Source organism: Rana temporaria, chromosome 2 (assembly GCF_905171775.1).
Source record: "Rana temporaria chromosome 2, aRanTem1.1, whole genome shotgun sequence".
In the NCBI taxonomy this organism is placed as follows: Eukaryota; Metazoa; Chordata; class Amphibia; order Anura; family Ranidae; genus Rana; species Rana temporaria.
In genome coordinates this window covers 515389800-515403867 of record NC_053490.1, presented here as the reverse complement: position 1 = coordinate 515403867, position 14068 = coordinate 515389800, and the positions used below count along the sequence as shown (strand labels likewise).

Here is a 14068-nt window from a genome sequence, read left to right as displayed (position 1 = left end):
GTATATCCAAACCTAAAAAAAAATAAAGTTTGTGCTTTTGGGTATATGATGTTGAAAGTTTTTGAAGTGTCAAACAGCAGTAAATATCCATCTAAAAATACCCACAGACTGTCCAGTCATTCAGCATGTATGTTAATCCTCCCATGATGGAGATCACAAGAAAAAAATAAACTGTACAGTAATAACCACTGAAAATTTACATTCCGGTTACTATTTAGGTGACCTTTCTGTGCTTTGTGACTAGCTATAGGAATTTATTCCTAAATTGCTTATTGCAGGTTAATAAAACACTTTGGATTTGACATCCTGCAATAAAATGTAAAGAGGAAAGGTCGGAGTTCTTGCAGGAAAATCATTAACCCTTTAGAACGTCAACATGTTCTGCTTTCTGTGTTTCACAGATTGGAGCACCCACACTGGACCTTGGTGCCTTTCACAGTCCTCGTTGCCCAGTCATGAATCATGGGCTGTGGGCAGTATAATTGTTAGAAGAATGTAGCTTTCAAGCCCACCAGTGCCACCTACCAGTGCATATTAGTACTGCTGCTAAGCAGTGCCCACCATCGCCACCGATCAGTGCAGCCTGATCAGTGCCCATCAGTGCAGCCTGATCAGTGCCCACCAGTGCAGCCTGATCAGTGCCCATCAGTGCAGCCTCATCAGCACACATAAGTTAAGGAGAAAAATTACCCATTTGAAATATGTTATAACAAACTATGAAAAGCGTGTGAGTGTGTGTGTGTTGTGGTGTTTTTTATTTTTTTGTTTGGCAAAAAATATAAAAACCCCAGTAGTGATTAAATACCACCAAAATAAATCTCTATTTGAGTGAAAAAAATTATAAAAATGTCATATTGGTACAGTGCTGCATGACCGTGAAAGCTGAAAATTGGCCTGGGCAGGAAGGGGGCTTAAGTGCCCAGTAAGCAAGTGGTTAACAAACTTTATTGAAATGTCACAAAGTGAAAATCTGTAAGGTGAACCTACACTGCCGAACCCCCTGCCCCCCCGCTGACCTTGCGTCCCACGATCAACCGCTATGAGACCTCAGATCGCCGCTTTACCACCACCCCACGGCTTGCTCTCCTCTTCTCCATGTGACGGCGCCGACCAATTAGATTGACTCCTACCCGTACATGTAGAGAGGAACGGATAGGAGATTAAGGCCGCGTACACACGGTCGGACAAAACCGATGAGAATGGACCGAGGTTCCAAACCGACCGTGTATAGCCCATCTGTGGTGACCGGGGAGGGTGAGCCCCACGGCCACACACATGCGCTTGATGGTAAGCTACTTGGTTCTTGGGGCTAGGAGCCCAGGGTCAGGTGGTATTAACCCTTAGTGAGGGCCAGATGGTATTAACCCTCTCTGTCACGTGACGCCACTGTAGTCTTGGTATACCCCGGGAAACTACAGCTCCGGGGGCCTCCGTACCCCCGCTAGTTAGGATGGTAATGACACAGTCCACAACAGGGGTTAATACAACAAAGGCTTTACTGGCATGAAGGCAGGTGTCAAAATCTTCACAGCGTTTAAACAGAGTGTCAAAATGTTCTGCAGGCAGCCTCTAGAGCATGGGTGCTCAACCTGTGGCTCTCCAGCTGTTGCAAAACTACAATTCCCATAATGCCTCAGCCTTTGGGAGACATGCTTGTACCTGTCAGCGGCTTGCAATGCCTCATGGGAATTGTAGTTCCGCAACAGCTGGAGAGCCACAGGTTGAGCACCCATGCTCTAGAGGATCACACGGCTGATAATGCTTGAGCTTAGCTGATCATATATATACTCGGCTGCAAAAGCCGGATTAGTAATTCAGGGCCTATGCTTAACTAGGCTGAAAAATAGATACACTTACTGAAGTGTCTGTAGACTTGAGGCTTTTCTCCGAAATAACGGATTGATCCGATAAATGAGCTGAAGTACTGGTTCTGTAATGTTTAGGGATACTCCACTCTTTGCTGTATTTTCTCCTGAACTGGAGGCTTCTGGCCTGCACTGCTTCTCTGACTGTGTTTTGCTCTGCTCTGCCAGGAACTGTGTGTAGTCTAGACTGGCTTAAACAGGAAGTACAATCCCTTATAAGGGCCTGATGAGACTGAAGCCCATTGGTTGAGAGCTGTGGATCATAGAGACTGACCTGTAGTATAACACAACACAATAAGGTCTTGTCTAGCACTTAGTCCTCCCGACTCTAATACACTCTGACTGAACATGAGATGGTAATGCACTCTGACTGAACATGAGATGGCTGACTAAACCTCTTAAAGCTATACACACACCTAATAAACGTATTATCAACCATAACGGTATAAATCACATCATAACTAGCTGAGTCCCTGCAGAGGAGACCCCACAAGCCGAGGGCCTCAATCTGACAGGGCCTACAGCAAATACCTGTACTGGGACACCACACATCGGTCTGTTTTCCTTCGGTTCAAAAATTTAAAACATGCTTTAAAATCGAACCGATGGACCGCTGCCCCATCGGACCAAACCGATGGTTAGTACAGAAAAGCATCGGTTCAAAACCCACGCATGCTCAGAATCAAGTCGACGCATGCTTGGAAGCATTGAACTTCGTTTTATTCAGCACGTCGTGTGTTTGACGTCACCGCGTTCTGATCCGATCGGTTTTTGGAACGATGGTGTGTACGCACATCAGACCATCAGGCCACTTCAGCGGTGAACCGATGGAAATGGCCCGTCGGACCATTCTCATCGGTTTGGAACGATCGTGTGTACGGGGCCTAAGCCATGGGGATTTCAAATCCCCGGTCCAGTAAAGCGGCAATCCGATGTGTCCCAGCGGGTAATCGCGGGACTGGGGGGGGGGGGGGTGAGCAAGGGGGGGGGGGAGACCAGTGTAAGTTTACATTACATATTTTCTGTCCTACTCTTTGAAAGATAAAAAGTGCATTTTATATACAACTCCTATAGATCAGACCAAAATAAGGGACACATGAGGAAAGATGGACAGAAGGACATTGTTCCAAATCTGGGACAGTCTCTCGAAATCAGGGACAGTTGAGCGCTATGGTTCCAGCATGGTCAGTTACATACAGGAATGGGTTGCCTCCTGAGATCATCTGGGATTTTATGACTTTAGCAAACTATTTAGAGAATCGCCTAGAGAAGGGAATTAGTAACCTACTTTTCAAAGTTTAGGATTAACACAGTTTAGGTTGTAACCAGCTATTGAGTTACAGGCCCGTTCTTGGGGAATTTGCCTTGACTGCAGGGCCGATCAGCCCTTTAGGCTCACTATGCAAGCCTCTTAGGGCCCTGCAAAGCTGCGGAGGGCCCCCCCAATTACTAGAGGCCCCACCTGGTGAGAAGTAATTTTTGGCCCCTCACCCCGCTTCTCAACTCGCTGTCTGCATGGGAGAAGAGGTACCCCCTGCTTCTTTAACCACTTAACGACCGCCGCCTGTAGATATACGTCCACAGAATGGCATGGCTGGGCAGATGGACGTACCGGCATGTCCTGTACATCTACCCAACCATGGGTTGCGGGCGCGCGCCCACGACCTGGTCCGAAGCTGTGGGACCCGCGGACCCGATCGCCGCTGGGGTCCCGCGATCGGTCCCCGAAACTGAATAACGGGGAGAGCCACGTGTAAACTTGGCTTCCCTTCACTGTGGCGGCTGCATCGATCGTGTCATCCCCTTTATAGGGAGACACAATCGATGACGTCACTCCTACAGCCACACCCCCCTACAGTTGTAAACACACACTAGGTGAAACATAACCCCTTCAGCTCCCCCTGTGGTTAACTCCCAAACTGCAACTGTCATTTCCACAATAAACAATGCAATTTAAATGCATTTTTTGCTGAGAAAATGATAATGTCGCAGTCACGAACAAAAATCGCTGATCGCCGCCATTAGTAGTAAAAAAAAAAAAAATTTTATAAAAATGCAATAAAACTATCCCCTATTTTGTAAACACTATAAATTTTGCGCAAACCAACCGATAAACGCTTATTGCGATTTTTTTTTTTTTTTACCAAAAATAGGTAGAAGAATACGTATCGGCCTAAACTGAGGAAAAAAAAAGTTTTTTTATATATTTTTGGGGGATATTTATTATAGCAAAAAGTAAAAAATATTGCATTTTTTTTAAAACTGTCGCTCTATTTTTGTTTATAGCGCAAAAAATAAAAACCGCAGAGGTGATCAAATACCACCAAAAGAAAGCTCTATTTGTGGGAAAAAAGGACGCCAATTTTGTTTGGGAGCCACGTCGCACGACCACGCAATTGTCTGTTAAAGCGACGCAGTGCCGAATCGCGAAACCTGACCTGGGCCTTTAGCTGCCTAAAGGTCCGGGGCTTAAGTGGTTAAGGTAAGATGTCACTTCACTTCCGAAACTGCCCCCCCCCCCATGCTAATCTTTAATGTGACATGTCACTGTCGGCAGACCCCCCCCCCCCCCCCCCCTGCTTTTCAACGTTAATGTGACATGTAACTTTGCTTAGGGCCCCAGGGAGGTCAGGATCGGCACTGCTTGACTGAGAACAGTTTTTTGCATGAATAAGTATTGAATGGCTTTCTGAATGGTTGGTTTTATGTTTTATTGCTCAGAACGGAAGGCTGAAGGACTGTCGTAATTGCTGATCTTGCGCAATGCAAAGGTCACTATTTGGTCATGTGAGGTCTTAAAGCTCAGTCAGGTCTGTAGGATTTTCCTAAGGAATGTAGGATGGCCATGGCCTCCTGCACACGGAAGTTTACATGGCAAAAAGTATTCTAGCATAAAAATTCTGCCACTTCTCGAACCCAAGGAAGGAAGGTGCCATGTACCGCCCATACAAGTGAATGACTGTATGCTTGTAGATGCTGATGCGTATGTGCGTGAGCGTTTACCCATGCATGAGCATACAACACTTTTTTTTCAAACGCACATTAACCACTTAAGCCCCGGACCATATTGCTGGTCAAAGACCAGAGCACTTTTTGCGATTCGGCACTGCGTCGCTTTAACTGACAATTGCGCGGTCGTGCGACGTGGCTCCCAAACAAAATTGGCGTCCTTTTTTCCCCACAAATTGAGCTTTCTTTTGGTGGTATTTGATCACCTCTGCGGTTTTAAATTTTTTGCGCTATAAACAAAAATCGAGCAACAATTTTGAAAAAAAATTAATATTTTTTACTTTTACCAAATATCCCCCCAATATAATGTCGAATCTTTCCTCTCTATGTAGAATAATCTGGACTAAGGCTGCATTCACACCTTGGCATACAAAATCGTGGCGTTTTGTCCCGCGAATTGCGGCGGCAAATTGCAGCGTTTTGTACCGCGATTTGCGGCGACAAAACGCCGCGATTGTGAATGCAGCCTTACCCCCTCTATGGAGATGGTTCACATCTCCTATGCCAAACGCCGAAAGCCGCCTGAAAAAAAGGTCCGGGACTTGTTTTCAGGCGGCAGGCGTACGGCGTTCGGCGTTCGGCGTGGAGATGTGAACCAGCTCCATAGAGGGCAATGTGAAATCATCCCTCCAGCGTCTCAGGGGCGGCTGCGGCGTCGCACTACAGGCGTACATACGCCTAGGTGTGAACGGGGGCTAATAGAGTTAGGTTAGGCACATTCAACCGCAGGTTCGATAGACACAGATCGCTATTGTCACCATCATGTCGAATCTTCTTCTATCCAGATCGAACTGTTGTCGCAGCGAAACGAAAATACAGCTTTTATTTTATGTCGGAGATTTCGGTTTCTGCGCGTTCGTTATCGTTTGTTAAAATGAACGCAAAAATCCCAGAAATTGGAACGAAAACGAATGCACATGTTTAGTAATCGGTGCATATTTATAGAACTAATCGCTGTATAATTGTCAATGGTCCCAAAATGTGTCAAAAGTGTCCGATGTGTCCGCCGCAATATCACAGTCCTGACAAAAATCGCAGATCGCCGCCATTACTAGTAAAAAATAATAAAAAGAAAATGCATAATAAAAATGCCATAAATCTATCCCCTAATTTGTAGGCGCTATAATTTTTGCGCAAACCAATCAATAGACAATTATTGCGTTTTTTTGTTTTATTTTTGTTTTTGTTTCTTCTTTTTTTGTTTTTTTTTCACAAGTATGTCGAAGAATATATATCGGCCTGAACTGAGGAAGATTTTTTTATTTTAAATTGGGATATTTTATTATAGCTAAAAGGTAAAAAATATTGTGAGGCAGATCCACGTACATCGGCGCATTGTTGCGGCCGGCGTAGCGTATCTCTGATACACTACGCCGTCGTAACTTACAGCGTATTTTCCTTATCCTCAAAGAAGTTGCGCCGTAAGTTACGGCGGCGTAGTGTAATTTTGGCAGCGTAAGGGCGCCCATTTCAAATCGATGTGATGGGGGCGTGTTTTATGTAAATACGTCGTGACCCGACGTAAATGACGTTTTTTTTTTTACGGTGCATGCGCCGTCCTTAAGGGTATCCCAGTGCGCATGCTCGAAATTAAACCGAAACAAGCCAATGCTTACGACGGTGACGTCATTCATACGCAAATCCCTATTCGCGAACGACTTAAGCAAACGACGTAAAAAATTCAAAATTCGACGCTGGAACGACGGCCATACTTAACATAGGATACGCCTCATATAGCAGGGGTAACTATACGCCGGAAAAAGCCGAACGCAAACGGCGTAAAAAAATGCGCCGGACATATGTTCGTGGATCGCCGTATCTAGCTAATTTGCATACTCGACGCGGAATTCGACGGAAACGCCACCTAGCGGCCTGCGGAAAAATGCACCTAAGATCCGATGGCGTACTAAGACGTACGCCTGTCAGATCAAGCCCAGATGCAGTCGTATCTTGTTTTGTAGATACAAAACAAAGATACGACGCGGGAACTTTGAAATTACGATTACGCCGGCGTAATTATTCTGTGGATCTGGCCCTGTGTGTTTAAAATTGACGCTCTTCTTTTTTTTTTGTCTTTTTTGTTTTATAGCACCCCAAAAAAAAAAAACACAGAGGTGATCAAATGCCACAAAAAGAAAGCTCTATTTGTGGGGGGAAATTATCAAAATGTCATAGGTTACAGCGCTGAAAATTGGCCTGGGCAGGAGGGGGGTGAAAATGCCTGGTGGTTAATCTGGTTGTATGTATGGATATATATGGAGTATATGACATTGTAGTGATTTGGCTCACAGTCATAATCTTTTTCTTTCAGACCCATGAAGTAAAGGATCCCGGGGTGTTAATTCTATCTACTATCCTGTTTCATCCCAAAGATGCACACACCGGTATGTTACAAATTATGTTTAACCACTTCCATTCCGGGCATTTACGCACCTTCCTGCCCAAGCCAATTTTCAGCGCTGTCGCACTTTGAATGACAATTGCGCGGTCGTGCTACACTGTACCCAAACTATTTTTTTATTATTTTGTTCCCACAAATAGAGCTTTCTTTTGATGGTATTTGATCACCTCTGCAAATTTTTATTTTTTGCGCAAAAACAAAAAAAAGACCGAAAATTTCGAAAAAAAAATATTTTTATTTTTTTTCTGTTCATTTTTAAATAAGACAGTTTTCTTTTTTGATTACGGGCACTGATATGGCGGCACTGATGGGCACCGATGAGGCGGCACTGATAGGCGGCGCTGGTATGCGGCACTGATAGGCGGCGCTGGTATGCGGCACTGATTGGCGCTGGTATGCAGCACTGATTGGTACTCATAGGCGGCACTGATGGGCACTCATAGATGGCACTGATGGGCAATTATAGGCGGAACTTATGGGTGGCACTGATGGGTACTTATGGGTGGCACAGATGGGCACTGGGCGTGGATGGACACTGAGAGGTGGCACTGATGGACACTGAGGGGTGGCACTGATGGCATTGCTGGGCATCACTTATTTTAATCCCATATTATGGCCGGCCAGTGCCCCTGTTGCCAGTCAGTGCCCATTTGTGGGCACTAATTGGCATCTATTTTTTTTATGCCCCCTTCCCTGGTGGTCCAGTGTGGGCATCTGAGGGGGGGGTTGCGCTGATAAACAATCTGTCAGACGCGAGTGAGGAAGACCTGATCAACAGCTCTTCCTGTTAACATCGTGATCAGCCGTGATTGGACACGGCTGATCACGTGGTAAAGAGCCTCTGTCGGAGGCTCTTTACCGAGATCGAGATGCAGGGTGTCAGACTGACGCCCCCCAATCGCTGTTCGCCGCGCTGCGCGCCCCCACGGGTACGCGCCGGCGTGTAATCCTGCAGGACGTCAATAGACGTCCAGTCAGGATTACAGAACCACTTCCCAGACGTCAATTTACTATTGACCAGGCGGGAAGTGGTTAATAACTTTTTTATATATATATATATATATATATATATATATATATATATATATATATATATATATATATATATATATATATATATATTTTATTTTTTCTGCTGGATCGCATAGTGTCAGTCACCACAAACGCAGTGTTTTTGGCTGCACGGGATTGCATGGTAGAGAAGTACCCTGCGATCCGGTTGCTCTGCTTTTTTGCAAAGTAGTGCATGTATATTTTGCTGCAGTCTAGCGTCATTTCACCCCATTCAAATGAATGAGCTAAAGTCGCACTGCACCTGGATCGCATGTGAATCGCACAAGGGGGGTGTTCCTGTGTAAACTTGGCCTTTAGAGTCTTGTGTGGAGCACGACTAACATCCTACATGTTGGGCGGGGCGCCTGCTAACCTTTGGGTAATAATAATAAAATTGAGGTTAATTATACCTGGTGAGTCTATACAGAGCTTTTTTTCTCAGAAAATAGGTGCAGGAACTCAACCACGACCCTGTTTAGATTTCAAAAACAGTAGAAGGGTCTTAAAGGGGCATTAAATACCAGGATTGCATTACATACAGAGTGCAGAGTTCAGGTGGCTACACACAGAATGCAGAGCTGTCACTTGTAAACACAGAAACCAGACTTCTGTGTTTAAAAGTGATTGTGGTGAGCGGGCACCAAAGGGTCTGAGCCAGAGGTGGTGGAACTGAGTTCCCCCAAGTTCCCCCTGAAAAAAAGCCCTGAGTCTATATAATCAACCCCTTGCCAACACTGTAACGCAAGAATAGTGGGCTTTAAAGTGGGTGTAAATCCAACCACACAACTTGCACCTACAGGTAAGCCTAGATTAAGGCTTACCTGTAGGTGCAAGAAATATCTCCTTAACCTACACGGTTAAGGAGATATTTGCTGAAAACACTGCACCGATGTCTACGGCGCAGGCGCACTGAGCGTGCCGTTTTTGTGAATGGAATAATGGGGGGGTTAATGCCGTATTCCTGCGCATGCACAGGGATCTGCCGGTCCCGCACACATGCACGGGAGTGACGTCATCGCCGCTCCGGTCAGTCACAGCGGCGATACAAGGAAGACGCTCCGAGGGGACATGGCGGCGGAGGGGAACGAGGAGCGCTTCGGAGGCTTCGATCTCAGGTAAGTTCCATATAATGAGCTAGTATGCTATGCATGCTAGCTCATTATGCCTTTCTCTTGCAGGGTTTTTGTTTATTTTTTAAGGACATTTATTTTATTTATTTATTTTTTAGGTTTACTTCCTCTTTAAAGTGGAACAGTAATTTTTTCATCTTTCCATCTATTAAATCTTCTGCATGATATAAAGGGGGACTTTGATGTGAAAAAGAACCGAGGACACTGTGGGATGGCATTAAAAGGGGGGACTGTGCTGTAAAAGGGGGGGGGGTTTGACGTGAAGGGGGGCTGACTCCGTGAATTTCACCCCCTGACTCGTCCACCACAACCACTCCCTCTGTCCCTGGGGAAAATTGGCTGCCATAGAAATGGCCCTTGGTGCCAAAAAGGTTGGGGACCGCTGCCCCAGGGAATAGGGGAAATCTTCCCAAACACAGCATCATAGGTGACCGCAGTCTATTGCATTAGGTGCACCCCAAAGCTCAAACACACACCTGGCACACCCTGTGCGCACCCCTATTCACAGCATTGTAGCACTAGCATAGTAAGCTGGGTAAAGGTTAGACCAGTGGTGGCAGAAGCTCAATATTGTGCACATGGTTGTGGCACGGTGGTTCAGCCTCTTCAGGCAGTAGGGAGGTGACGTATCACCTCCCCACTACCTGTCAACCTCCTGCTGAAAGGTAATTTACTGCAAATTGCTTCCCCCCCCCCCCTGTCACCCCTTGTGAATGACCCCTTTATTAATTCATGTGCTTCTTTGAGGTCAAACACTGGAGTCCACAGAGCTACCTTTACCTAATGATATAAAAGTCAGTAACTCAGAATTAGCAATAAATTAACTAAATAGCTCATAAAATGTAAAATTACATAAACCTTATCCAAATAATATAAAGTGCATCGTCAGTAATTGTGCAATTCTTATGTATTAAGAATTGACGTAGAATACTTTCCTCAATAGACCTGTCCAAAAGTACACTCCGGAATAAAAAATAAAAGCGGAAGGAAAAAAAAAATTAAAAAAATAATAATAATTCTTCAGTGGCAACCCATATACTTTCCTCCTCTAATTGTTCTCATGATTAACTTGCCACCTCCCAGAAGCCCTTTAAAGGGGTTATGAACCTCATACACATGGAAAAAAAAAAACACAAAACAAAAAACATCCCTCTATATTGTGTACTTCTCTCAATTAAGAGCACTTTTGTGTATTTTTTTTTCTGCTGCCTCATTCCTCTGTTATCAGTTTGAGTCTCTTCTGACAAGTTTTCCTACATCCCCAAGTCCCACTACAAATCGAAGGGAGAACGAAGATTTGCAGTGTAGTGATATAAATGTGTATAGTGGAGTCCGGTTAGATAATTGATATTTAGATGTTAGTATGATGACTATAAATGTGTTGCTCTGCAGCAACACACAGGCTCTCCAGAGAATGCATTTTATTTAACTTCCAATAATGAACAAAGTCCAAATTCCACAGACGATACAAATCCAACAGAGTAATTCAGAATCCCATCTTTTCCTAGACCTGTGCCATATTCATACAGAGAATACATAGGGAATATATTCTCAGAGACAAGACTGAACTCCAGGATTATATTCCCTATTCACTGAATAGCTGAGCAATTTGATTGGCCGTCTTTGATCTACATCCTGTCTTTCAGAGTGACAGGTAATGACCCCAGCCGGAGTCACTAATTAGTATACATCCTTGCATACTAATAAGCTACCTCTAATAATATAATAATAGACCCATCCTGGACCCCTGCACACTGACAATCGACAAGCCTCTGTTGATGTGTAAAATCCTGGACTGAAATCTGGCCTGGTCAATTTTGGACTTATAATAATATAATAATAATAATACTATATATATATATATATATATATATATATATATATATATATATATATATATATATATATATATATATATATATATATATATATACACACACTGTGTGTGTGTGTGTGTGTGTGTGTGTGTGTGTGTGTGTATGTATATATATATATATATATATATATATATATATATATACACAAACATTCCACATAAATCGGCCAACATATTACAACATATATTGCAACATGCAGTCCAAGGACCACGGCTATGGAACGCTCCACCAACGAACCTCCGCATGGAAGGAAACCATCGGGCCTTCAGGAAAAAACCTAAGACCTACCTCTTTTGAAGTATAAGGAAGACACCGGATGGAACCAGCGCCTTGAGGTCGATTTAGTTCGCATGTGTAGTGCTATACAAGTTATTCACTCACTCCCACCCTCTGCCCTGCTGATAGGATGACACCATCGGCCGGGGCAGGTGGGGTAGTCAGGAGAGGACACATGGGCGTGGCTGGAGGTGAACGCAGTCTGCTCTCGCTCTGTGCGGACCAGGATCTCCGCTCACCTCCTGCTGTGCGGCCCGGTCATCGGCAGGTACTGGACCAGTGCCGTGGGTTGGGGACCCCTGTCCTGAGGGAAATTTATTATTTTTTCAAAAAGCTTCCCGGGGCAACGCTTTTAATATAAGGTTGATTTCTTATCATAGAGAAATCAATACTTTACTTGGGGGGGGGGGGGGCGGGTCACTTACGTCCTGTTTGTCTACCCACTTTGGCAGTTAGAACTTCCTGGGCATTTATAGGGCAATTAATATGTTCTGTTTATTTTCAGATTAATCTAAAGAGTGAATGCCGGTTTCAAACAAATAAAATCCACAAATTAGACGAAACTGAGTTGTTGGAGATAAGGCACTTAAATTGCTATCTCATGGTGACGTGACAAGGAACAAAATCTTGGCACCGTAGCTTAAAGCAGTGTTTCTCAACTCCAGTCCTCAAGGCACACCAACAGGTCATGTTTTCAGGCTTTCCATTATTTTGCACAGGTGATTTGATCAGTTTCACTGCCTTAGTAATTACCACAGCCGTTTCATCTGAGGGAATCCTGAAAACATGACCTGTTGGTGTGCCTTGAGGACTGGAGTTGGGAAACACTGGCTTAAAGACACTGGTCTCCAAACTGCGGCCCTGGGGCCGAATGTGGCCCTTTGACTGCCTTTAATCCAGCCTTTGGGACACTACTTCTCCCCACAGATACAAGATCCTACTCTGCCAACCATAGGCGTGTGCCGGATGTGCTCAGGCACACCCTAATCATTCTGTGCAGCACAGATTCCCCCTACCGCCCTGGCTCCCCACTCCTTCCCTCTGCAGCACCCCCGGCTTCCCTCCTCTCCTGCCGGATGTTGCTGCGGAGATGTTTTAAGATAAGGGAAGGGGCCGGTAAATATGTATTTATCAACCCCTTCCCTTTCTGAATGAACATGGTGAGTGATCGGTATGTGTGTGTTTAAAATATGGGGTGGTCCTTGGACTCCACCCCTGTTTTCAACTACATGTTTGATGTTACTACCTATAAGGGCTTTATCTCCTGTAGCTATACAATGCTCCTCGGCCTATTCCATGGGGACTCCCCTCTTAAAGTGGTGTCACGGTGGGAACGAGATGTTGGAGCTTTTGAGGAGGAGCAGTGGGGGGAGGCCTTGCTGGCTGTTTCCCTGTGCTCTCTGAATGTGGCCCAGCGTGTCTCGCAGCTGTTTATTTTGTTGAGAGTTCATTATACGCCAGCTAGATTGGCTCGTATGGGGGTAAGGGCGGATGCCGCATGTACCAGATGCAGTAGGGACCACGGAGATTTGATCCATCTCCTTTGGAGGTGCCCAAAGCTCCATCTATATTGGTCACAGGTCCTGGATACACTTACTAGAGTCTTTCAGACTACGATCCCTGCCGAACCTAAACATTGCTTACTTGGTATACTTGACACACTACCGATGGAAGACATCCATAAGCAAGCTGTGGCGAGGGCTCTCTTCCAGGCTCGAAAGTTAATCTTGAGGCACTGGAAATCCACGGAGCCCCCTACGTTGCAGGAATCGATTACCCAAATGGGTGACACTATTCGCTTAGAAAAGCTGATATATCAACACAGGGGTAAGAGAGGCAAGTTTGATAGATGATGGGCCCCATGGCTGGGAGTTCCCGGACTAGCCCCATTGGATCTGGTTTATGACCAATTGTTCTAGGATCTGTTACTGTTCTCACGTTTCCACCTATGTGTATGGGGGGCGGTGGGGTGGTCAGCTCTGGGCGGTGGAGAGTGGTTTGCCAATGTTCTTTCCGTTTGTTTTGTTTATTTATTTGCTCTTACGCTAGTTTGACCCCCACCTGCTTTCGTGGTTGGCTGCTACACCATTTCCCTGTGGTGTGGCACTTAGCCCGAATGGCAGGACCAGGACTTATTTGTCCTCTATCCCTTTCCCTTCGTATCACCTTGTCCCCATGTTTTTACTTTTAATTTCAAGTCTTTGTTCTTGCGGCCCTTATGGCCTGTTTTTTTGATTCACATGTTAATTGGATGTCACGATCTCTCAGTTCACGTTACACTGAGTCATTTACTCATTGCTCATTATTGTTTTGTACTGTTCACACGATATAGTATGCAGACTTTTTTTCTACTTCAGCATGGACTACCGACCCATTCTTGATCAAAATACGTCCCTTTGGAGATCAATATTGTGGTCGGTCCTGGTTTATGGTTACATTTTCTTTTCAGAGTACTGT

General features: G+C 45.0%; 1 protein-coding gene across 2 annotated transcripts in view; it reads left to right on the top strand.

Annotated features, from left to right (window-relative positions):
• TMPRSS2 (transmembrane serine protease 2) overlaps positions 1-14068 on the top strand; it is an 89000-nt gene that overhangs the window by 35205 nt on the left and 39727 nt on the right. Inside the window, exons 1-2 of one of the 2 annotated variants that reach the window (XM_040339017.1) lie at positions 4306-4347; positions 7186-7258. In XM_040339017.1, coding sequence (XP_040194951.1) covers positions 7247-7258 — 12 coding nt within the window. In that variant the 5' untranslated portion in view covers positions 4306-4347; positions 7186-7246. Of the gene's footprint in view, positions 1-4305; positions 4348-7185; positions 7259-14068 lie in introns of those variants that run through there. The other variant, XM_040339016.1, reaches the window with a different exon arrangement.